At 49.4% G+C, this 23,173-nt stretch overlaps 1 protein-coding gene across 1 annotated transcript in view; it reads left to right on the forward strand.

Annotated features, from left to right (window-relative positions):
- The window catches only part of LOC144146396 (adenylate cyclase type 10-like), a 40,247-nt gene extending 23,129 nt beyond the window's left edge, over nucleotides 1-17,118 (forward strand). The window contains exons 14-31 of the mRNA XM_077678352.1: nucleotides 410-599; nucleotides 1,836-1,949; nucleotides 3,960-4,246; nucleotides 4,873-5,059; nucleotides 5,892-5,955; nucleotides 6,043-6,173; nucleotides 6,400-6,599; nucleotides 7,913-8,032; nucleotides 8,615-8,786; nucleotides 9,189-9,302; nucleotides 10,313-10,443; nucleotides 11,032-11,179; nucleotides 12,242-12,336; nucleotides 12,409-12,536; nucleotides 14,229-14,325; nucleotides 14,997-15,112; nucleotides 16,115-16,256; nucleotides 16,785-17,118. Of these exons, the coding sequence (XP_077534478.1) occupies nucleotides 410-599; nucleotides 1,836-1,949; nucleotides 3,960-4,246; nucleotides 4,873-5,059; nucleotides 5,892-5,955; nucleotides 6,043-6,173; nucleotides 6,400-6,599; nucleotides 7,913-8,032; nucleotides 8,615-8,786; nucleotides 9,189-9,302; nucleotides 10,313-10,443; nucleotides 11,032-11,179; nucleotides 12,242-12,336; nucleotides 12,409-12,536; nucleotides 14,229-14,325; nucleotides 14,997-15,112; nucleotides 16,115-16,256; nucleotides 16,785-16,923 (2,575 nt within the window). The 3' untranslated portion in view covers nucleotides 16,924-17,118. The remainder of the gene's footprint in view (nucleotides 1-409; nucleotides 600-1,835; nucleotides 1,950-3,959; nucleotides 4,247-4,872; nucleotides 5,060-5,891; nucleotides 5,956-6,042; nucleotides 6,174-6,399; nucleotides 6,600-7,912; nucleotides 8,033-8,614; nucleotides 8,787-9,188; nucleotides 9,303-10,312; nucleotides 10,444-11,031; nucleotides 11,180-12,241; nucleotides 12,337-12,408; nucleotides 12,537-14,228; nucleotides 14,326-14,996; nucleotides 15,113-16,114; nucleotides 16,257-16,784) is intronic.
- Nucleotides 17,119-23,173: the final 6,055 nt, after the last annotated feature.

Genomic DNA, 23,173 nt, shown 5'->3' on the forward strand with positions numbered 1-23,173 from the left:
TTCATGAAGTAGTCCTCCATTTTTACAAATACCCGATATGACCCATGCATACCTATTGAGCTCATCGTGTCGCGCATTACAGATGAACGAACGGACTGACACAGGAACAGACTGCTAGGGTGGAGTCCCAAATCAATGCTTACGCATTAATAAGCATTCGTGCAATGTCAACATGTAGAACAGCTACAAATCCTGACGTCATAGAGGTCTGATGGCGCTGGCGTAGGTACAGCTCCCGGTAGGAATAGGGGTGTCACCGAAGATTAGGCATTCCCGAAAGGGTGTTTGTAGTGATATATGTCAAAATATCTACTGCTCAAAAAGATGTAAGCATTTTCGCGGCGAAGGTGTGTGATTTGTACTAAGTTTATGGTGAACTAGGCCTAATGTCGAAGCCCTGCCCACGCAGGACCGGCTCGTGCCACTCTGGCGTGCGCACGATGCGAAGCCCGTTCAGCTCAGTGTGTTCCCTGCTGAGCAGGCTGCTGGAAAGCCACGGCCTCAACCCCAGCCAGGAGAACAACACCATCCTCGAAGACATGCTGGGACCGGAGTCCTCGACGCCGCTGGTCATCACCAAGGGCTTTATACGCCTCAAGGTACATGGCACTGATACGTGCGCTCAAGAGAATAAAATAAGTTGCGGCCAGTGTCGTGGCCTGGAGACGAACAGAAAAAAATAGTCGTTTCTCCTCCCTAGGAATTTGCACTTTTTTGTGCGCGCGCGTGAAACAGACCGAAATGGCGGCGTACGAGTGCTTTTGATTGCAAAGGTTTAACCTTTGCAATCATGGGTGTAACATTTGCAATAAAAGGTCCTTTGATTGTAAAGCAGGTTTTGATTACAAAGGTGCAACCTTTGCAATGAAAACCACTCGTTTGTTACTATTTCGGACGGTTTCAGCGCGCGCATAAAAAAGTGCAATAACAATCAAACGCGGGCTAATTGCTGACAATTCATGTCTGTAACTTAAGCGCGCAAAATCGAGGACTGAGCGAAAAGACACGGAGACGAAAAAGGTGCTAAGAGAGCGACTTTTCAGGAATAATCTGCGCATGCTCCCAACAGTCCAGAAAGGAGGCCTTGGACTCTGCTTATCTGAAATAATGTGTCAAGAACGCAATGCTGATGGGTCTGTATGCATGCAGGTTGATTTGTTCAAGAGTACATGCCGACAAAACAACTTGCACGTCTTGAAAAAAATAGCTTTTGATAGCGCACCAAGCTGTATTTGAGCCGCGAAAAAGTTTCCAGCCGAACAATGCCGGAAATATTAAAAAAAAACCTTCAAATTTTATACTACAGGATGTCGTCAGTGACGCAATAGAGGCCAGCACTAAAAACACGGTTATCAGTGTGTCAACGTCACATTAGCATTCAAATGATACGATACACACGGAATTAAAGGCAACTACATTCGCCCAGGCATCTTTCTACGCGGTGGCTTTAGGCGGGCGGCCGACAATATTGTGCCGTCATATTCTGACGCCATGATTGGTGACGTCATGTCAATATTTTGTGACGTCATACTGTGATGTCATAGAAAAATTGCCAGAAAGTGGCTGGGGAGTCCTGACTGCTTTTGATAGAATTAGTATCATGTTTATCGGGGCAAACAGACGTCTTGATGAGTCATACTTGCATTTTGTCTTATGACCTTTTCCATTCTACCATAGAAATGTTTGAAACTGATTAGGCAGCGCCAGAAGGAACTTCGTTCGGCGCAGAGCACTGTGCCGTAGGCAAGAAGGGGGGCCATGGCGTTCACATTCCGCCTGAAATCTTCATTGTACTATGGAAGGGCCCTGACCATAAAGTATTTGTTGTACTACAGAACGCACCGACGTTAAAGATGGCGACGCAGCAAGGAAACAGCATTGCGGACGTCTCCTGGCAGAACAAAAGCGTCGCCCAGGCAAAGGATCACCTGATCGTCATCATGGAGCGGGTAAGCTGAGCGCGGTGCTTGAACGCTTTAAGAATGCTTGAACATTTTCACGTCTTTCGATTACGTCGAGCACTAATAAGGGGAACAACACTGGGGGCTGCTATAAATACTGCACGAAATATTTTCGAACCAAAGCGAGTAAGTAGTACTTAATACTTAGGCCTCGTTGACGGGTTTTAGGGAGTGGGCAAAATAAAATCATAGATCAGAAGAAACGTATGCACAAACTTGATTAAAAATAGAAGGGGCGGGGTTTCACATCTCTGCACAAGAAAACACGAAAACACGGTACGCATCAATTGTTTCTACTGTGCCAAGTCCGTTGTAAGATTTACAATCCCATAAAATGTGAGGCCACCTAAGATTTTAAGATTTCATGCGAGAATGAGTGAACATCACTTCTCTCTGAACCATTTCGTTGAGTTTGACCTCACCGAGGTTTGTGCGCTGTGAGTGTTGACACGAAACGCACAAGACGTTAAAAGGGCCATCGGCTCTGTACTAGTGTAAGGAGCCATGCTTCTAGTGTCCACAAAATGCGGGCGCAGACATTGACGCAGACGGTTCCTGCATTTCTGTTTCAGTGTTTCTATAGCTTATGTCCGGGCGAGCTCGCGCCGTCTAGTGAATCGCCCGCGAGGCAACGGTCGAGCACGTACATAGCGCCATCTAGCAAATCGCCCGCGAAGCGGAATTTCGTCAGAAGGTTCCGGCCATGTTGTTTGGTTACGCGTATTAGAAGACGCCGCGTTTTCACCAACTTAGCCAAGTAACGCGTAATGGATGCATTAAATGATAGCCATTAGTCACATTAGGATGTGGACAGATTAAAGGACACGTATTAAACCTGGGCTAGCTTAGACCTCTAGCAGCGGTGCTATATTTCCTATTGGTGCTCGAGCAAAGGCGCTTGAAGGTAATGGTTTTCGATGTACAGTTGAACCTCGATTTAACGAAGTCACCAGGAACCGCGATTTATTTCGTTAAACCGGGAACTTCCTAAAATCTAGACAACGAAAAATTTTGTTCGAGAGCAGGACAAATTTATTGCCTAGTGAAAATGCTCGTGATTTTCGTCTGCGCGCACTTCCTGAACAGCGGCAGCGCACACTTCTCGTAGCTGGCCAGTGAAGTCAAAGGGTCCTCGGCACCATCGTGTGCCCCAGCAAACCACCTCACAAGGTCGACGGCGTCCGTCACCTGGCTTGGTGTGGGCACAGGAGCTTCTACAGTATCCGGATTGCTCGCATCTTCAGACTCCTTTTTTGCGCCTGAAAGAAGCTGCACTATCTCCTCGTCATCGTGAACTATGTTGTGTCAGTGTCCGCGTCTGCGTCGGAGTTCGCGAAGTCGTGTTGTGTCAGTGTCCTCGTCTGCGTCGGAGTTCGCGAAGTCGTCCAGTTCAAAATCTGCGGCAACCTCGTCACGGAGACAAAGGTCTTCCCAACAACTGGGCGATGCCTCTTCCTGCTCGTATTTCGGGCTTGTGGAGCCTGATGCAGCCTCGGAAGTAGAAATATGGAATCTGCTTTGGCAGTGTGGAGGCAGTGTTCTACCGCTCCTGCGCTGGCGGCACACTGCCAGACATTCTATACGCGATAAATTTGGAAAAACTTCTTTTTTCTATGCATCATTTTTTATCAGAATGCTTCGTTAAATCGGGTGTGGCCACGTGTTTGTTTCGTTATTTCGAGTTCGTAAAAGCGTTAGGCCTATGGACAACTGCGGGGGAATCCTAATTTGTTTGTTAAATCGGGAAATTTGTGAAATTGTGTTTCGTAAAATCGAGTTTCAACTGTATTTACATCTCAGTTCAGTCTGGCAAACACATATTCAAATATAAAAAAGCGCGATTTCTGTCGGTGCTAACGCGCGGTTATAAATATCTTTATGTACGCGAGAAAACAAGCGTATGCTGACAAGTCTCTCGCGATGCACCAAGATGATTTTTCTTCTTGTGGTGAGCTCCGTTGCCTAAAAGCGACGCTTGAAGCCTGCCGTCCTCCGTAGCTCTGCAGCAAGGCCCCCAACATCCTCGTGGTGGACGACGCCAACTACATGGACACGCTCTCGTGGGAGTTGCTGGACAAGTTCGGCCAGCTGACGAGCCAGTACCCGTGCATCGTGGCCATGACCTCTATCCCGCACTCGGAGCGCGTCCAGCAGCCCCAGCCAATCGTCAGGGTCATGGCGAAGTCCGTGCTGGTCGTCGAAATCCAGCCGCTCGGCAAGGAATTCATCCCCGACTTCGTCTTCCAGAGGCTGCGCGTCAAAGGCGTCCACAACCAGATCTTGCGGTATGCATCCGTGGGGACTGTTCCCTCCAATCGAGGGCAAGGAATCAGGCGGGGATTTTGTCGTGGCGAACTCGAAACACTGTTGATGCGTTTTCTTTGCTTCTGATCAACTTGTGTGAGCGTAATAAGTTAGTCACGTAACAGTGTGATGGAGTGCTTCCGAGAGACCAGCGGGACGGGGAAGGTCAAAGGGTTGAAGGAGAGACGGAATACGAATATTTGGGGACATGGAATGCAATTCGGAGAGCGGGCCATCCGAGTGGTCGGAAACCTCTGTGAGAGGTTTCTGCCCGCTCTCAGAATTGGAGCTTTCCGACTCTGAGGGAGGCCTGTGTTCTGCAATGGACGCGAATGGGCTGCGGACGGTGATGACGGCTGTAAAATTCGTACTGGGATATATTTGACGCCATTTATGTTCACATTTGACCTAGATGCTAGATGTCTGAAACGCTAAAACTGTGCCAGTAGCCAAGATTTATAAAATCCCGCAAAGGATGTTCTCAACAAGGCTGTTGTTCTTGTACAATAGAACAAGGTGTCGCGGATACTTCCCCGACGTCAGAGCTCGTAATGAATGTCTGCGGGTAATCAGGGTTCGAACGTACCTCCGGTCTCCTCCTCCACAGCCTGCTCAAGGAGTACACGAAGGGCAACCCGGCGGCCATGGTCGAGATTCTCCAGGCACTCGGCCAGAAGGGCCAGATACACAACGTGAGCTCGAACGTGCTCGGTGAGGCGCGCCTCAAGCGTGATTTCACCATTGCCAAGGAGGACGACCACGAGTTGCGGGAACACTCGCCGGGCGAAGGATACGTAAGCAGGCTAGCGAGCGCACGATTCGCGCCTGTACCAACGCGCACACAATGCGCGCCTGCAGCTTTTAAGCTCGGTGCCGGGCGAGATGCGGCCAAGCCATCTTTGTCCACCTCTTAGGTGTTCAGCAAAATATTAGTTGCTATTCGCAGAGGGCGTATGACCGTTGAACACCCAGTGTTGACTTATTAACCACCAAGTAACAATATCTATGCAGCAGTGAATATAACGACAAATTCCAGGGATAAAGCACAGGGATATTGAAGATATTATAGCTCATATTAAGCAAAAGAAATGGCGTTGAGCAGGCCAAAAATTTAGATGAGGGACTACGATGGACCATAATTTGACGAATAATTGTGAAAGGGTAAACGAAACAGACGAACAAATATTTTGGTGTAGGGATTTACTCCGGAAATTCGTGATTGGCGCAGCTGGAAATCTTTGGGGGAGGCTTTCGTCCCAAACAAGCGGCTGATGATGATGATGATGATGATGATGGTAATAGTGAATATCTGCTACACGACTTCACGAAAGAAATGCGTGTAGGGCTGACATTTTCACAACCAAATGCCACGTCTGACATCAGACCGGAATGCAGAAGGGCTTCACCTGTTGTCGTATCCGCGTAATGCTTAGGATTAAGAAGAAATGGACCGCAGGCCTGAAGTTCTCACAAACGAAATGACAGGTACGGCAGGCCCTCATATAGCCGGGCGGGACGTCCTGTGCTGTGCTAACTAGACACCGCGTACGTGCATGCGGGTGTACTGCCAACTTGGTCCCTTAGAAGTATTGATCGAGATGCCTTTACTGACATGTTTTTTAACAGCAAGTCTGTGATGTGGCCGGCGAGGGCCTCAAGGACGAGCTTCAAGTCTCGGACTATCTGCAAGGTGCGTCTTTCACTAATACGTGACGGGAAAGTGGAGATGCGCTTGTTACGGCCACTTTATCTGAAACAATGCAAACAACCTTCGCAGCATTGACCTCTATGCGCATGGAAGTGCTGAATGAGCAGGAGGTAGTGCTCCTAAAGAAGGCGTCTGTTTGCGGCAAGATCTTCGAGACGGCGCTGCTGAAGCTGTTGAGCACCACCATGACCACAGCCGAGGCAAGTAGCCGCATGGTTTCGTTTTTGAACCCGAAAGCAGTTTGATCTGACTCGAAACAATGGTCCGCATTTGGACATCTCCGCGGACTGTAGTCGGACACACGTGAAAAAAAAAATAAATACCGCAGTTTAGTACTCACGTTTTGGCAAGTGGACTTGCCTTCATCGGAGTAAAATACAGTCTGTATTCTACTATATGGCAACTTTGTATCACATTTTTGTTCAGATCAATGCCGCCATCAAGAGGCTCGTGGAGCAGCACTTCGTGACCTGCGCGGCCAACACGACCACGACCTACGTCTACCTACTGGAAGGGAAAGTCCAGGACTCGCCCGAGTGCCCGCAGTGTGGACAGGCTGGTTCGCTCATGCGTTTCCACTCGGCCGCTGTCCAGAAGTGCCTGTACAACAAGCTCACATTCGACAGGTAGGGACCACTGAACGGGATTCACGATGCGAAAGAACTTGCGCACACCTAGGAACATCGAACTATGAATGAGCATTTAAAGCCAATCATTCTGGGCAATACTACAGCTGGAATGCTGGAGCTGTTTATTTCTTAGTTTCGAAAGGGCACTCCTTAATACCTGTTCAGGGGGCTGCTTCGGCCCTTTTTTAAAAAAAAGTCACTTGGGCCAAGCAATGAAATGGGGTCCTAGCGCACAGCTCTGGTTTCAAGACGTGGTGTTACAAGGCACAGAACTCGAGAACATCGCCCATACTCGAAGGGAAACCAAATCTTTTTTCGTTACTTCTAGCACAAATGCCATTGGCTCATTGAAGGGAAGAGTAAAAAATGGCTCACGACTTCTATACTTTCTAATTCGAAATTTGTGCGCAGCGCGAACTGCGGCCTTCTTGGTCCCGGTGCATAGCTTCTGCGTCTTAGGAAGTGATCGCGTGATCAGCGAACGCACGACGACGCGCGCTACTCCGCCGTTATCTCGCAGCGCTTCGCCGCTGCCGGTCATGTTGTTGTAAGTGGTCTTAAAACCTGCCGCGCAAATGTCATGTGGTTCGAATGAGGCACGCAAAAAGGAGGACGCGAAGAGCATCTACCGGTTGTCTCACTAGTTGTTCAGCATTCACTCCTCGGTGCTGCAGTGCGCTGAGGCAGCACTTACCTACTCGTGGGTTCTCTCGGCGGCAGCGATGGTAAGCGTCTACGTCGGCGGCGCGAACTGCGTCTCAAGATAGGGATGTGAACTGCGTCTCAGGAAGTGCGCGCACATCATTGTCGAGCGCACGACGGCAAGCGCTGCTATGTCATCTCGCAGTGCGTCGCCGTTGCAGTGCGTCGCAGTGGGTCGCAGTGCCTCCCCCGTCCACTTTCGCCACGCGTCGCCACCAAGGAGCGTCTCGTGCGGGCTCAGCACACTGCCCTCCCCCTCACGCTTTCGCCACACGTTTCTCCGCCGTTTTCTTTGCCTTCGTTCGCTCGGTCACGGCACCAACGCCGATGTCAAACCACTGTAGTAGCCGACAAAATGCTTCGCAGTAAAACTGCGTCATCAGCTGAGCATATAATTCACGAGCAGCAACATCCGCTATCCCAAGCAGACAACCATGAGCATTCGTTCATGCGGCTCTTGTTTCAACTATTGTGGTTCGGCCTGAAGTCGAGTCACTCATGGGCTCCGAGAAATCTGTTTGACCCGGAAACAGATAATGCTTTATTGCTGACATGCCTTGCTCAGAATGACGTTGATCTTTTTTTTATCTGAACACCTTTGCATGTAGCAAAGCGGAGATTCACCAGGATGTGGCGACATGTCTGGAGGAGAATGCGCTGCAGTGCCGCTTCTGCAAGGAGTACCTCAGCGTCGATGCCTACACCGAGTGGACGGACGAGAAACTCATGTGAGCCGCTTCTTTCTACCTGCATAATTTCTTTTTGATCGCATCTTCAGAGTGTTTGATTCCGCAAACGTAAACAGGCTTTGCCGGGGAGTGATTAAAGCGAAGCTTTATAGAGCAACGATCCAGCAGGTCGTCTCCGCGATTCCTCGCCACCGCCGACGCCTCTTTGACAAAGTTTAAAAATTCTGAAACGAGACGTTTATTTAGGCAAAACCTGTCTAAATTACTAAATATGTTCCAATACTTAACACTTGCCAATATTTTCAAGGAAAATGAAAACATTAGGCAAATTTGATCAGATCATAACACGTAACTGGAACTAAGAGTGAATTCGTTTAATTTAAAATAGATTTGTGCTTGATTTTTGCGATGTAAAATGCAGATATACTCCTTGAAACCATTTTTATTCAAAACACGAATAAGGGCTTAGCCCGTTCTTGTACTTCCGTGGGAACATCTCGATGCGGCACCTCGTGGCGGTGAAAGTTCCCAATAGATGGCGGGCGTAGTAGAACGCCGGAAAATCAAGTTACTCTTAGCAAACCTCTACTGTGCTTTTTGTGTTGGCCCTGCCGTTTTCAGGGAGCAGCCTCCAGACAAAGCCGACTTGCGCGTCTGCAAGTGCCAGAAAATGCGGGCGAACGCTTACGGCACCATCGGCAACCACTATTGCAACTGCGGCATGCGCGGACGTGCCCTCGAGGCCTACCTGATGGCCGCCCACAGTTCCCTTGAAGTGGACGACGTCAAGCAGGTGGGTTCGCAACATAGCCTACGCTTCCACTACTAGCAGCTGTGGAACACTAGCCAACATCATTAATGATCTGTGCTTAGCACTCGCGCTATTGAATGACCGGGCATAGAGGTGCACACATCTGAAAGGGAGAACACTTCCAAATATGACTCGTGTGTTGTTTACGCCTCAGCTTAAAATTTATACCTCGGCCTATGGGTCATCTGATAATCATAAACAAGCCTATTACCAGCGCATTGATAACCACAGGCAGGGTGATATCGGCGCGAAGGAGAATAAATTTATGTTCATGAGTCCTGATGTATGAAGTTTACATGAGCGGCCACAGGCTGCCCCAGTAAAGGGCTCTCACGAGTCTAGGTGTTGGGTTTGAAAAAAAACTGGGCCGGGTGACATTCGCAGGCCGAGGAGTACCTGGAGCACAGCGAGAACGTCTTCAAGACATCGAGCTGGGAGAACGTGGACGAGCGTTACCTCAAGCTCAAGCGCATCGCTATTAGTCGCATGAGGGCTAACGTGAGTAGCGTTCGCTTAGTTAAGAGTGCCCAGGGGGGCATCTGGTAAGCGCGTGTCCAAAGAAACTTGTTACAAAATTACCATGCATTCCTAAAGAAAGTTTAGAGGAGCGCAAAAAGCTAAAGTGCGCCCAGCCGTCGCTGAAAGTGCGTTGAATCGATCGTCGAATATTAAAAGACCGAAATCACAGACGAAGAACGAACTGATGCTACAATTTTTTGCGCACTGCGTAAACGCATCTACGAACGATCCAAAGGTATACCGAAATGTGTTTCACGAGACAAAGGTATACTGTTGGACTCCTCCTTCATGATCGATGCGCGTTCTGACTTGTCTAGAACCGTTCCTTTTTCGTGATTTTCAAGTACCAGGTTTGGCAGAATGTCAGCCAGGTGTCACGCACGCGCCGTGTGTCCAGAGGTTTTGTCAGAGCTTTTCGGTCGACCAACAGGTCTATGGGGAACTGCATTAGTTTTTTGACACAACGCCGTCTGTTCTACCAAGAAAGCTTTCGCTTGCAAAAGGCCCACTAGGCCACCACAGCTACACGGGATTATTAAAAATAACATCGAGCATCCGCCAGACTCGTGAGTACACTATGTGGGCAGAGTAGCGCTGGTTTGACCTGCGTGCTGGAAGTTCGCGCTGCTGTGTTGAGTACAGTGGTTGTATGTGCTAGGCCTCCAACTGGGTGTGAATTCCCTGTTAATGGCTTGCTGCGCCGCACAAGAGCTTCACTCAGCGCAGTTGGCCTTCACGCGAACTGACGCATTAGGATGGCGAGGACTGAGACGAGCACATTATTGAAATTCCGTAGCCGATTGTGAGTGTTGTCTTACTTGAGGGACAAATTAGCTTATTGCTCAGTGCTCAAAGAAAGCTTGCATTAATTGTCGGGAAAAGTGTTGCGCGCCAACTTAGAATGATTCGGTTTGTAAACCCCAGACATTACGGTGACGGATAATCTGCAAGAAAAAAAAAACAAGCATTCGGGATGCTATTGCGCGCAGATCCAGCTCTACTACGGAAACATCGACGCATCGCTGCAGGAGATCAAGCTAGCGTTTCAGTGGCTGGGCCGCAACATCCCCAAGGATTACAGGAAGAACGCCTCCACCTACGCCCTGCGAGTCGTGCAGTGGTACGTGCCGTGCGAAGGGCCCGAAGCTTTGGTTGATTGCAGGGTTTAACGCGCCAACGCAACGCAGGCGATGAGGCGCGCCGTAGTGGAGGGCTCCGGATTAATTTTGGCCACCTGGTGATCTTTAACGTGCGCCGAAATCTCGAACACATGGGCGTTTTAGCTCTTCGCCTCCATCAGAAAATCGGCCGCCGCGGCCGGGAACCGAACCTGTGTCCTCGTGGTCAAGAGCACAACGCCTTAGCCACTGAGCCACCGCGGCGGTTGGTGGGCCCGAATCTCTCGATTGCTCGTTGAGCTCTGCGACTTTCGCTACAGTGTGCATGAAATGCTGCTGGAAGCCAATTTCGGCTTTAAGCCTGATATAACGTGCACAAAAATTTTAGGGTTACTCTTAGCAAAAAGAGGAGGTGCGCGTTAAAACTGTGTAAATACGGTACTCCGCATCCTATTGCCACACGAGTGCTATGGGTGATGTTTGCACGACCCGCTTGGGGTGAAGGAGCCAGTAACGATTCCGGTGCAGTAACCACAGGAATCCGCTCAATTGGTTAGGTCCTCGTAGCAAGCCTCGGTTAAATGGTGCAGCTGCCGCGTGGACGAGATCGAAGAGGAGGAGTTCTGCCTGGACACCGCGGCTCGCGTCTTCCTCAACCGGCGAGATCCCCGGGTCGCCCTGGACGTGTCCAGCCACTACTGGGAGCTGGTCACCTGCCGGAACGCACCGCTGTTCAAGGTACTGCCATCGTCCACTCACTACTGTCTTCTCCGCGATATGGCTATACAACAGGATGAAAGCCTGCCACCTCGTAGACTGCCAACCGATTCCATCTTAAGACCCTCCATACTGCGCTCGTCCTCCGCTTATGTCTACGGCCGCCCCAAAGCGGCCGTGGGCGTGATGGAGGGGCTAGCTCTGCTCTTATCCTGTGTATTTGTAGTCCAAACGTCGCCCACTAATCTTCTGTCATTCCTCCGCACTCCGGCGTTCCTGATGATGCCGTGGCCGTACTTTTGTACCACGTATTGAGCCGAGGGCTACGGTAAAGGTGATTCTTTTCATTAACAAACGAAAATTAAGCAGTGCAAGCCGTCCTAATTTTAGCTTAACAATTCCCGCAGAAGATCAAAGCAGCGGTTGTTGCATGTGATCTTTGTAAGATGTAAAATAGTTACGAAGTGCCAACTGACGAAGCTATACATTCGGCGTGCGAATTTTGTTACGTGCACAAACTCCGCCCTGGGTGTGCTCTGAGTGGGTGGGACTTCACTAGGCGTACAGTCGCAGTGGACCACAATCCATGCAAGAGAACTTTACAGGGGTTTAAGCTTGGTCAGGCCCCCTCGTGCCGCCAAGCAGCCGTTCAAGTGTTTCGCACAAACCATGTCCCACAGACGCCCTTTTCAGATCCAATATGTCCTTCGCCCACGCAACGCATGGCCGGTAATGGGAAACCTTCCTCTTCCGCTTAGCCGGTAAGCTTGCATAAAGACAGGAATTGTGGTGTGCTGAAATTGTTGCTATCAAGTGCTGACTAATATCACAGAAGTCATAACGGGTGGTAACAGCGAGCTATTTCATATTATCTTGAAAATGTTTAATGATTTGCAAGTTTCGGCCTTGCAGTCGCCATTTGAAGAGACCTAATCTCACTCAATGATATGTAAGCTGGGGCCTAGGATTGCGGGACAGTAATAATAAAGAATTCACACTTGGATGCAAAGTCTATTTAATTTTGAGAAAAGGTACGGCGTGAGCACTCTCTGGACAAACTCACACCCCGCCTCTACTTCGCAGAAGATGCCGGCCATTGCCCTGGTTATCGAGAGCAGCCACTACGTGCACATCGCCCTCAAGAAGCAGAAAAAGCTGGAGGACACGGCCATCAAGGAGTGAGTATTGCACTTCTGGTACGATGGTAGCGGGGGGGCAAGGGAAGGGCTTGACCAAGCCGGTTTTCGCAGCTGCGTGCACACCCTTGAGGTGGACAAGCGGCCTCCTGTGAGCGATCTGGTGGCCGTGCTCAACACGCTTATCAAGATCGTCGAAGTTCGTTTCCTCAGGAACGAGATCAGCTCGGCCGTGGACGTTGGTGAGTGCGCGTGCACGTGAGTGGGTCTCGTACATTTGCTCACGTTCGTGAATGTGCTCACTGCACACTGTGGGTACTGGAATGGAAGCAAATACCAATTTCCATTTCCATGAAGCCGGAATAGGATATAGAGGCTGAATGTGCTAAGCGGGCGACTCGACTGCTGCAGGAAACGGAAACGTGTAGGACAAGTCACTCAGTTGTGGCACCATAGTCGCCGACTACGGGATGGATCGGGGGCTCGAGACCCCTCCGGTGCTTCCCGGGGGCAGGGGCAGAGCCCTCCCTCTCCCCGCCCCCCCAGCGATGCTGACCCTTGCCCCCCTTACTCGCAGTGGCATTACCAGTGTCATTACAAGCCGAGGTTTCTTTTCAGTTGCCTCTACCTTTTCAGTTATAAATTTTGTTGTCGCTAAAAGCTAACTGCACAATTGTTGGTGCAGACGTGCATGGCTTACGTTCATAACTTACATTCATCCCTTCGAATACTCACCACGACAGGACAAAAGCACTAGAAGCCCCTGCAGCGATTGGTCATCCGTATTTTTTATTTCATGTCTTTAACGTTTGACTGTGAGTGCCATGTACGCACAAAATACATTTAAATATACGAGCAGGGATAAATCATATGTTTTACAGATAAGGGCGTAGCCTACTAACCATGATTTTGTTACCGTTAGCCTACGCTCAGGGAATGAGTACGTAGCTGCATGTTCATCTCAACTTAAATTGCTAAGGGTGCTTCATTTAAGCCTGAAAGAAGGCTGCAGTTTTTGATGGCCCCTTCGGAAAGTTTTTATGAGTGGCTTGCCATGTGCACGTGTCTGTTCTGTGTCTCAGTTTGCTACTCTTTCCAGTAGGCCATTTTCACGACTCGCAGAAAAAAGCTCTTCTAATGATACACAATTCGTACGGAAAAAGACATCGTCCCTTCATGCAAAGGTCTTAACTATATATAATTCATCCTCTAGTCAAAATGACGCCAAATGACGCATTCAATATCACACATTCACTCAAAATCACAATTACCTTAAGATTGTGGGGTTGACACGCCGAATTGTACGCCCGGTTTTGAGACGCGCCGTAGTGGAGGGCTTCGGATTGTCAGTACCTGGGGATCGTATATATAGGTCGGAGGGGGGGGGGGAAGTCTCTCCCTTTTCCCCCGCCGTAAAGATGAAAACTTTCCGCCTATGTGTAGCAAACTTATTGAACTTCCTTCATTGGCCGCATTCGGGTACAGCTATAAGCGGCTAGGCGCTGTTACTTCAAGGCAGTTTCGGGATTGCAAGCTAACCACGTGATTTCTAAACGTAGAAACTGTTCTCCCACACCAGCCGTACGCACTCCTTTTTGGAATTGGGGTACGTACCTCAGCGCCTCCTAAACAGTTTTGGGCGCATGTCTCAGCGTATAGCCACGCGTAATGTATCCGGAATGGTGTTGGACAGCTTCCAAAAGCCAAAAAGTTTTTTAACGCGTACGTACCTGCGGTGATACTCGGCAACTGTCTCAGACCGACTATTCAGCGAATAATGTGCGGCTTATAAAGGGGGAGGGCTGCAAATTGAGAAATGACGGGTATGTAGGGAGAGGAATAGGAATTAACATTGCAGGTTGCCACGCTATGAAGGAAGATTAACACCGGCTCGGTGACGGCGTCGTTTCACAGAAAGACAATTCTTCTTGCAGGCTATGAGGCCTTCCGCATCGCCCTCAACGTCCACTACACGTCGATGCTCCTGAGGATCCTGCCGTACCTCTCCCAGACGCTGCTGTACAGCAAGAAGTGAGTTTCTTCTAGATTATTCTCGAAAACGGTTTTGGAAAGTTCTTTTCTCATTTCGAGCGGCACGCATTTGTGGTGTTGTGTACACCGAGTAGCGTGAATGGGAATTGCGCATGCCACCTGACGATCTCGTGGCGCACGGCTGCTAGCGGTCCATCGCCGTCCACGATCGCCGACGGATATGGTACTCACATTTATAACCTTCTGGATGCCGCTATCCATTCCCCGGAAAGGCGGGACGTTCGGTTGGGGCTTCAAATGCTATCGCAGTGCTGGATTAACGTAATACTGATAGCCGAGCCAGCCTTGGACAAGAAAGCCAAAGAAGCCGCACCGCAAACATTCGGTCTCTTTAAAGTGTTATTCCCATAACGTTATAATAGTATCATCACAGTGACTTCCCGGTAGCAAGCAGGATTAGTCTGCAGACTCGTGAATTGTTCACGAGCCCCGTGAGGCTAAAGTAATGTTCGCCCGAAGACCCTTGCCATTTACCCAATACACACGCCATGCACTCGAACTGTCGGCAGGCCAAGTGGAGTGCAACGTGATCTGTCTTTTCCCGTAGTGTGTCTTAAAAGATTTTGACCTAAACCCTTGGCAGGGCCAACAGAAGAGACGACCACTTTTAGTGTCGTGCTGTACACGCTGGCCTTTTCTTTGTCGCGCAGCCACAGCAAGTGTCGCGAGGTGCTGGCACACCTGCGTCACGTGGCCGAGGTGGCTGAGGACACGGTCGGCATGGCGCTCTACTTTGGCGGCCTGGCCGAGCTCCTTGTGCACCAGTGTGAGTATTCTCACTTGTCCTGCAAGAGGATTGTTACGCTGCTAATTCGCAATGAGGTGAACATGTGTATGTATAGCAATATTTACACCTTAAAAGACAAAAAATGCACTGGCGATTACTATGCTCCCTAAAGCGAAATTTATGCACGGCGCGAACTACAGTCTTCTCGGTCACTGGGCATATCTGCTGCGTCTCAGGAAGTGATCGCGTGATCAGCGAATGCACGGCGGCGCGCGCTACTGTGCTGCTATCTCGCAGCGCATCGCCTCCGCCGGCGACCATGTTGTTGCAAATCGTGTTTGAAGCTCCCGCGAAAATGTCACGCAGTTCGAATGGACCACGCAGTAAGCAATAGCGCCCGCCGAAAGTGTGAGGGGGAAGCAGTGAGAGATGGCGCCATAGCAGCGCGTGCCGCCCTCCCCCTCGCAATATCGCCAAGTTCTCCGACGAGCGTCTCGTGCGGTCTCAGCACGCTGCCCTCCCCCGCACACTTTCGCCACATTTTCCTCCGCTGTTTGCTTCCTGCCTTCGCTCGCTCGGTTACGACGCTATCGCCGTGGCCGTCGCCATAGCCGGCGCCGAACCCCAGCAGCGGCCGCCAGAGTTCTTGCTCACTAAAACTTTACACAAGTGAGCACCCTCAGCCACTTAACAAAGGGTCGACACGGGGCGTCCCTTCGTAAGGGCCCTTGCAATAACATTGGTCTTTCTTTATTATTGCGTAAAGGGCCCCGTTCGAGCAAATATAAGCGATTGAAAACGTTTTGTCGGCAGTACATAACCATATACGATTCTGTAGCGAAGTGTCAGCGGCAAACGTTTTCTTAAAAAATGGTTCACATTACAGGAGTTTCTCGGGTATTATACACCGCTTACTAGCTCTTTATAAATTCACGAATCATACCAAGTATCACCTTTGTGAAACGGGGTTTAAAATGGCATTTTGTGCACGAGTGCTAGTAATCCTTGACATTGTGAACAACTTTCATCTGCTCCATGCAGTCGGTATCGATGTACCGGCCCTGGACAACGTGCAGGAGCTGTACAAAACGTGCCTCGAGTTCGCCATTAGCCAGAGCGCCAAGGTGCCCTACTCGAACAACAATGAGATCGAGTTCTACCTCACCGCTGCCATGGCCATGTGGTATGATCAGTGCGCTTGCAACGTTGCTCTTGAGTATTCCCGGCTAAGGACAAGAGGTTGCGCCAAGGGCGAAGAATTCCTTCCTTAGTCCATTTCGCCTTGAATGCAAATCGGAACGGGATAGTAGTGAGAAAGTATGTGATTGACAGCATCAGGCAAAAATGAACTTTATTAAACATGCCAATGAGTTAAGTCGGGTTTCCCCAGTCTGTGACAGCTTCATTCGATGTTATAGACTTAGAGAAGTGCCCAGAACGCACCGCTATTGGTGCAAACGCCCCTGTCGCAGGTCTTTTGGTTTTCATCCGTATTTTTGCTCGGCGAAACATCCAAGGTCCGGGAGCAAAACATGTGTACCGCATTTCATGTGCACCGCATTTTGAAATTGCGGTGTAGTTTGCAAAACAGTGTCCTCAAAAGTGGCAAGGAGCTTGGATGTTTCTTTAGTCCATTTCCACCACACGGCTTTACGAAAAATGTGCGCTTGTACGACGACGTCTTGGAAACATCTCGGGACGGGCCTCGCAGGACCTCTTCGTGCGGCCTGGACCAGAGCTGCAAAGAGTGGCTCTTCCGGGCCAAGACCCTAAAGCGCACCTTCCACTGGCGTTCGTCGTACTGGGGACGCAGGGCGCAGCGGCACCTCTCGGAAATCAAGTGGAAGTAGCGCCCCGGTCCCGCTTTCAAGGGCGCCCTTTCAGAACGCCTTCACCGCTTTTTTCCCCTCCGTGGAAGGAAATGAGGAAAGGGCGGTGGCGAGAAGAAAATATTCGTATGATTTAGGGCGGCAACAGTGGCGGCCCTGCATATCGACAATTGAATAAATCGCTCATGCGTGCCAATGTTCTTAACAATAAAGCTGTTTAGAAATTTGATTTCGGCGTTTCAGTATAACAGTGTAAAGAAAAGAAATCGCCCGTACCGGAAGGATTCGAACCTGTGTTAGTGAACTAGAATAGGCCAGTGAAACGACTGGGCCTATCCGGCTGATGCACGCCATGCAGCCAGTAGCGGCGGCGCTGCAGTCAACCGCCCTTCCAGTCGCGGTGGGGCGCTGTAGCAACGCAGTGCTTCATCCAAGCAGGGATTGCGCCAGTGGTGGTGGCGGACCCGGCTACCTGGGCTCAGAGACAAGAGCACTGCACACGGGGACACTTGACTCGTAGGGCACCCCGTGATCTGTGCAGAGTGCCTGTCCTATGCCATGCCTATCCTTCCAATAATCTCCTTCCTGTAGATAGTTTGAAGCGACGGCTAGGGTGCGAAACTTGTGCCTACCCGATACAAAGGGGATAGCCACGTCATCATCATCATCACTTGCGCGCGCCCGGCAGTGCACTACGCGTTAGCCGCGGAGGCCCTACGTCGGCGCTCTTGGGATTAACCCGCGAACTTGTATTTGTGTCAATTGACTATGCTGCACAGTTTAATCACGGAGCTCCGGCAGTGTTCCAAGACTTCCTTGCTTGGGGCCTGGAGCGTAGCAGTGGTTTGAACGTCGCTTCGAACTCGCTGACGTGCACCATCAGCTCTGCGTATGAATGAAGAACTTTTCAATTTCGAATAATCGAAGATAGCCGCGTACGGGCATGCGTTCGAAAAGATTGTTTCTGGACGGCGTTTGCTTCAAAATTGATTGTTCACAAAGGGCAAGAACAGCTCAACAGAAACGCAGTTTCTACAGACGTCCGACGGAACCCAGAATGAAAAAGTCGCGTCCATCGAAACCTTAACCGAAAGTTTATAGAGTTACATACAATGTAACCTAAATTGGAAATTACGTCGGACAGAACTAAAAAGAAAATAAAAATTAAACTTACGCTGGATGGTACTTTAACCCGCTGTGTTGGGTTACGCGAGAGGTAACCAAGAGTCAAAAATTATTTTCATTCGAGGTAACTTTCCCCACCAAGATGGTAAGAGGGCCAGTTGGCACGTGTTCATACTGAAAAACAACCAGCGCAAGAAAGATAAGGACGAGAAAGGGTACGAACACAGCGCTGCACTCACAACTGCGGTTTTTATTGGCGCAAACATATATGCATAAAACTGCGCATGTCAAAACAGCGCAGGTCTACAACTTGTCAAGGCACACGCTGTGCAAGATGAGACTTCCGTTTTGTGCAAGATCACAGAAGGTTGGCTGGCGCAATATTCACAAAACGCTAAGTTTTGTGAATATTGCGCCAGTCAAAAACGTCTGGGACACTAATATTGTATTCTGACTAGTATGTGGGAACAACATAGTTGTGTCAGATAAAGCAGGTGTACAACCACCCGAGTCGCAATGGGAAGCCAAGTTAGAAAGAAGATTTCTAGATGGAGAGATAAGGCTCGCGCAGTGGTTTGTCGACGCAACGACCGGTTTGCAAATATTTCTCAAAAAACCAAAAGACAACGGGATGCCATACACGACAAGTACGGCACACGGAACATACCTGTATCTGTGGTTCACAATGAAATTATTAACAACCGACTTATCTTTGCTATCTATTACTTTGGCAACGAGTGAACGAATTTTTGATAATTTTTTTGGAACCTTGAAAACCACGTTGACAACATAGCGGGGTAACTACATTATGTAGCCCATGCGCACTCCTCTGCGCGTACGGAATGGCTGCAAATTTGTTTTTCTTCTCCAAATAATCAACACCCTACTTACGTTTACCACGACCTTTTGCAACTTTTACTGACCTATCCCTAACACCCACGAGAATACTAGAACAAGCGGTCAACAGGGAAATTCATTAGTTTTTTTACTCGACGCCATCGTTCGCAGTAAGGAAGTTTTTGCCTTAACAAAGAGCTACAGCTGACGGAACCAAAGTACAGCTACGCACAATGTTATCAACGAAACCCCCGTTTACGATATGTGGCATCAATTAAAAAAAACACGTGTTGCTGCTTTACTCCCAGCAGGTGCAACAACAGTAAATTATAGTAGAAGCTCCCTATTCACGTGTTTTCGCGTTGGTAGAGCGGCCTGGAGCGTGAAGCTCGCACTCGTACATTTCCAGCAATAATGGTTCGAATCCCGTCGTGGCAATGGGAGAATTGTATGGTTTTTAATAAAATTATTGAATTTGTTTTTGTAAAAATGCACATGCAATTCTTTGAGCAACACCCAAAAGTAAAAGAAAGGGAGGAATTCAGAAGGTTAATTTCTTTTTGCGAAGGTGGTGTTGTTGTTCCTCCCCCCAAGCTGCATACCCACGCGGGGGATTGGCCAGGAATTGGGCATGAAGGGTACTAATGCGCCCGCTTACTACTGAAAAGTAGATAACTAACCATTTACATCACAATGCCAGTTAAGCTCATGATGAAAACAAAGTCGGGATGTGCCAAGAGTATTTCAACAAATACAATTATTGATTAGGGGTAGTAAAAGGAATACCCTGGTTCTCTTTCCCAGTGCGAAAGCACATGAAAGGGTCGCGGTTTTCACAATAATTTACCTATGAGTCACCGAATCTGAAGCAGCAACATACGTGTTGTTTTTTATTTGGCGTCACGTATCATAAAACGGATTTCAATATGGTCGCGTGACTGTGGGTGCACCTGTGCTCCGTCAGCCATATTTTTTTTTACTTGACCGTACATTGAACGTCACTTCAATTCCCTTTTGGGGTTCTACTGGCCGTGGCTAATTTTTTACTATGGAATACGCCGGACGCAACTGCAATTTCATTTTCAGGTTACGTCGGACGTAATTCAAGACGCACACATGGGCATTAACCTAGACCTATTTTAGGACCCGCAACGAAGGGCCGCCACCTTACCGTCCCCCTTTCAAATCTGCCCGTGCCCTGAGTCCGGGCGGCGTCAATTGCTCTCGCAGCTAGCTGACGCTAGTATTTCAGGTATCAGCTGACTGACGCTTCCTCCCAAAGCGTGTGAGTGGGATACGAGTAAGGGGAGAAGAGGAGGCTGGTCACAGCCACCTACCGCGTGGAAGGTTGCCCCGGAGGCCTCTGGAATCTGGACGGCGAGGGGAGCGGCTAGCAGGCCGAAATGTCGATTTAACAAAGCTAGTTGCTGGGTTAGTTGGTTGGACGCACGGAGCTAAAGAGACGATGACGAAGTCAGACACAAAACGATATATACGGGCACCTGAATATTTACTTCCCTATCTCATTTCGTGCTGGCCTGTTAAGCACCGTACGGCTTTTGTGAAGGATCGAGGGAGCGGGTGGTTGAGCGGTCGCCCCGACGCTAAGGTCACTAACCAATCCATTTCTCCTTCCACACCCCTTGAAAACGATTTTAGAGCATGTGGAAGTTAGAGGTCACTGCGACAACCATCGGTGTCGGCGTATCAGCAAACTTGTACCCCTCGCATTGTTGTCTCGACATCGCTATCTGCAATGCGTCAGTGGAACAGCGTCGCGATGCAACAGCTTTGCTCCTACAACAAAACTCAGGAGCAGCCTCTCCCCTTTTTCAAGCATGATGTAGCCCGAACTTTAACCAAAATCGAAATGGCATCAGAAAATAAAGGTTTCAAAGTATTAAACGCGCCAAAACTACAAAGGTCATGAGGCGCGCCGTAGTGGAGGGCTCCGAGTTAATTTTGACCACCTGGGGATCTATAACGGGCTCCGAAATCTCGAACACACGGGCGTGTTTGCTTTTCGCCTCCATCAGAAAAGTGGCCTCCGCGGCAGGGAATAGAACCCACGTCCTTGGGCTCAACAGCACAACGCCTTAGCCAGTGAGCCACCGCGGCGGGTTTCGGGTAGTATGGAAACGAAGACTCAGACCTCGCGTAGAACTAGAGGACAGGTGTACAGGTGCAACGGAGGTATGCGCTTGATGTAGACAGCTACAACAGAACAGCAGGTCACACTCCCTTACTAAAAAATGTGGAAACTGATTTAAAAGCGAGCTTCACAGTTGAAATGGAAGGTGGCCTACGAATGGCTCCTTCTTGTGCCATCTGAAATACAGTAAAGCCCGCTTATATCGAACAGCGCGAGGATTGTAAAATAGTTCGATATAGCAAAAATTCGATATAGAAAGTGAAGCCAAAATAACTTAAATGAGAGCAATCTTTCCGACGGAGTCATGAGCTAACGCTGAGCTCTTACCACCCTGCAGTTCACTATTGATACGACACTTTCTCGGAAAGAAAACAATCACTTATTGGGGCGGAAGAACTGCGTGAGTGTGCCTGCTTCTTGGAGCGCAGCGCGTTGCTAGTGACTGCTTGCTCCACGGTATCTAAACAGTCGACAAGCACAAGACCGCTGCCCTCAATGGCACTGCAGTATTGCCGTGGCAGGGCCACGGCAGCGACGGCTTCACTTGTGCTCGGAAGCGGTACGGAGTCCTCAGCGTCTTCGACAGAGCGGAGACAAGCATGGATACAAGCGAGCAACGGCGAACTGAGCAAGTGCTCACAGCGAGTGGAACGAACTGGAAGATCGGTGACACCGCAGCCCGCAGCGCCTAATGTGGCGCTTTCGGCTCCAACGGCATGAATGCGTGGAGCTGGTCCCTATGGCTGGTCCACTCTGCCACGGTCGGTTTGGACGCACCCGAGCTCGCGCGGGAGTCGCAAGCGACACCCGCGCCACCGCTGCGCGCCGAAGTATTGCGGAATAGCCTCCCGCATGTCTAAGGAGAGCGAAAAATCCCGCGCGGGAGAGTTGGATATATTCATTGCGAGCAAAATCGCGTTCGATATAAAAAGTTTTAAATGCATGTAATTTTTACCAGAATTATACAAGGGTTCGATATAGGCAATAATTCGATATATCCGTGTTCGATATAAGCTGGCTTTACTGCATTCGTACAAAAGAGGACGACGAAAAAATCAGACGCCCCTCCATGAAATAACGACGATAGTTGAAACGCGGAGCTTCCTTCTGTGTGAACGTCAAATGGCGAAAAGCGAAAGCCAAAGCCACTGCAATTGAATTCAAAGCATCAGCGATCAAAGTACAAACTGCCTGCAAGTCAACGCCCAAACTTAGATGACAGCAGTCCAAAGCCAACGGCCCCGCAACGAATCCAAAGTAAATGCGGAAGAATTCGATTGCGATGACGGCGCAACCGGATAGACCCCGGCTTCATAACGCGAGGGACCTAGGTTCAATTCCTACCTCGCGAAGCGTTTTTTCTTGTTTCACCATCATCATCCTTATCTTCATCATCATCGTCATCTTGTGTCTTTCCATTGTGTAAAGTTGACTTTGATTGATTGTGAGGTTTAACGCGCCGTCGCTACACAGGCATTGAGGCGCGCCGTAGTGGAGGTCGGCGGATTAATATTTGATCACCTGGGGATCTTTAACTTGCGCCGAAATCTCGAACACACGAGCGTTTTCGCTTTGCGCCTCCACCAGCAAAGCTTCCGCCGCGGCCGGGAATCAAACCCGCATCCTTGGGCTCAGCATCAAAACGCCTTGGCCACTGAGCCACCGCGGCGGATAAAAGTTGACTTTCGTGCCGCGCATTATGCTTACGACACCACATTTGAGATAAAGACATCTTCGCTGTAAAAATATTTTGCAAATATTTCTCAACATTATTCCGCGTTTGTGGAAACAACCGCTACAACTACACTAGCGACAGGACAAGCTGAGCCTAGGTTTTGGGGGGCCAGAAATGGAAGCGCGGGGACGAAGGCGGAGTGGAAGTTCCCACTACTGCTGTTGGGGCGATGTGTAAGTGCTTCCTTTAATTCATACATTCCTGATGATACTGGCCACTCTACATGTGAGTGTTGCCCTTGCCGAGACGTCTTTCTCTGGTAGACATTGTTTGAAGACTTGGATGCGTTCTGATATTATAGGTGAAATGTGCTTTGGCTGGACCGGCATTGTTACGTGACAGAAGTAATTGAGTGATTCGTAGCCAAACATAGCGGAAAACGAAGTTAGCAGTTCGTGATCTAAGTAGCTTGCAAATGTTTG

This window comes from Haemaphysalis longicornis, unplaced genomic scaffold (assembly GCF_048455015.1).
Source record: "Haemaphysalis longicornis isolate Haplotype H1 unplaced genomic scaffold, Haemaphysalis longicornis Haplotype H1 scaffold_7, whole genome shotgun sequence".
NCBI classification, from domain to species: domain Eukaryota; kingdom Metazoa; phylum Arthropoda; class Arachnida; order Ixodida; family Ixodidae; genus Haemaphysalis; species Haemaphysalis longicornis.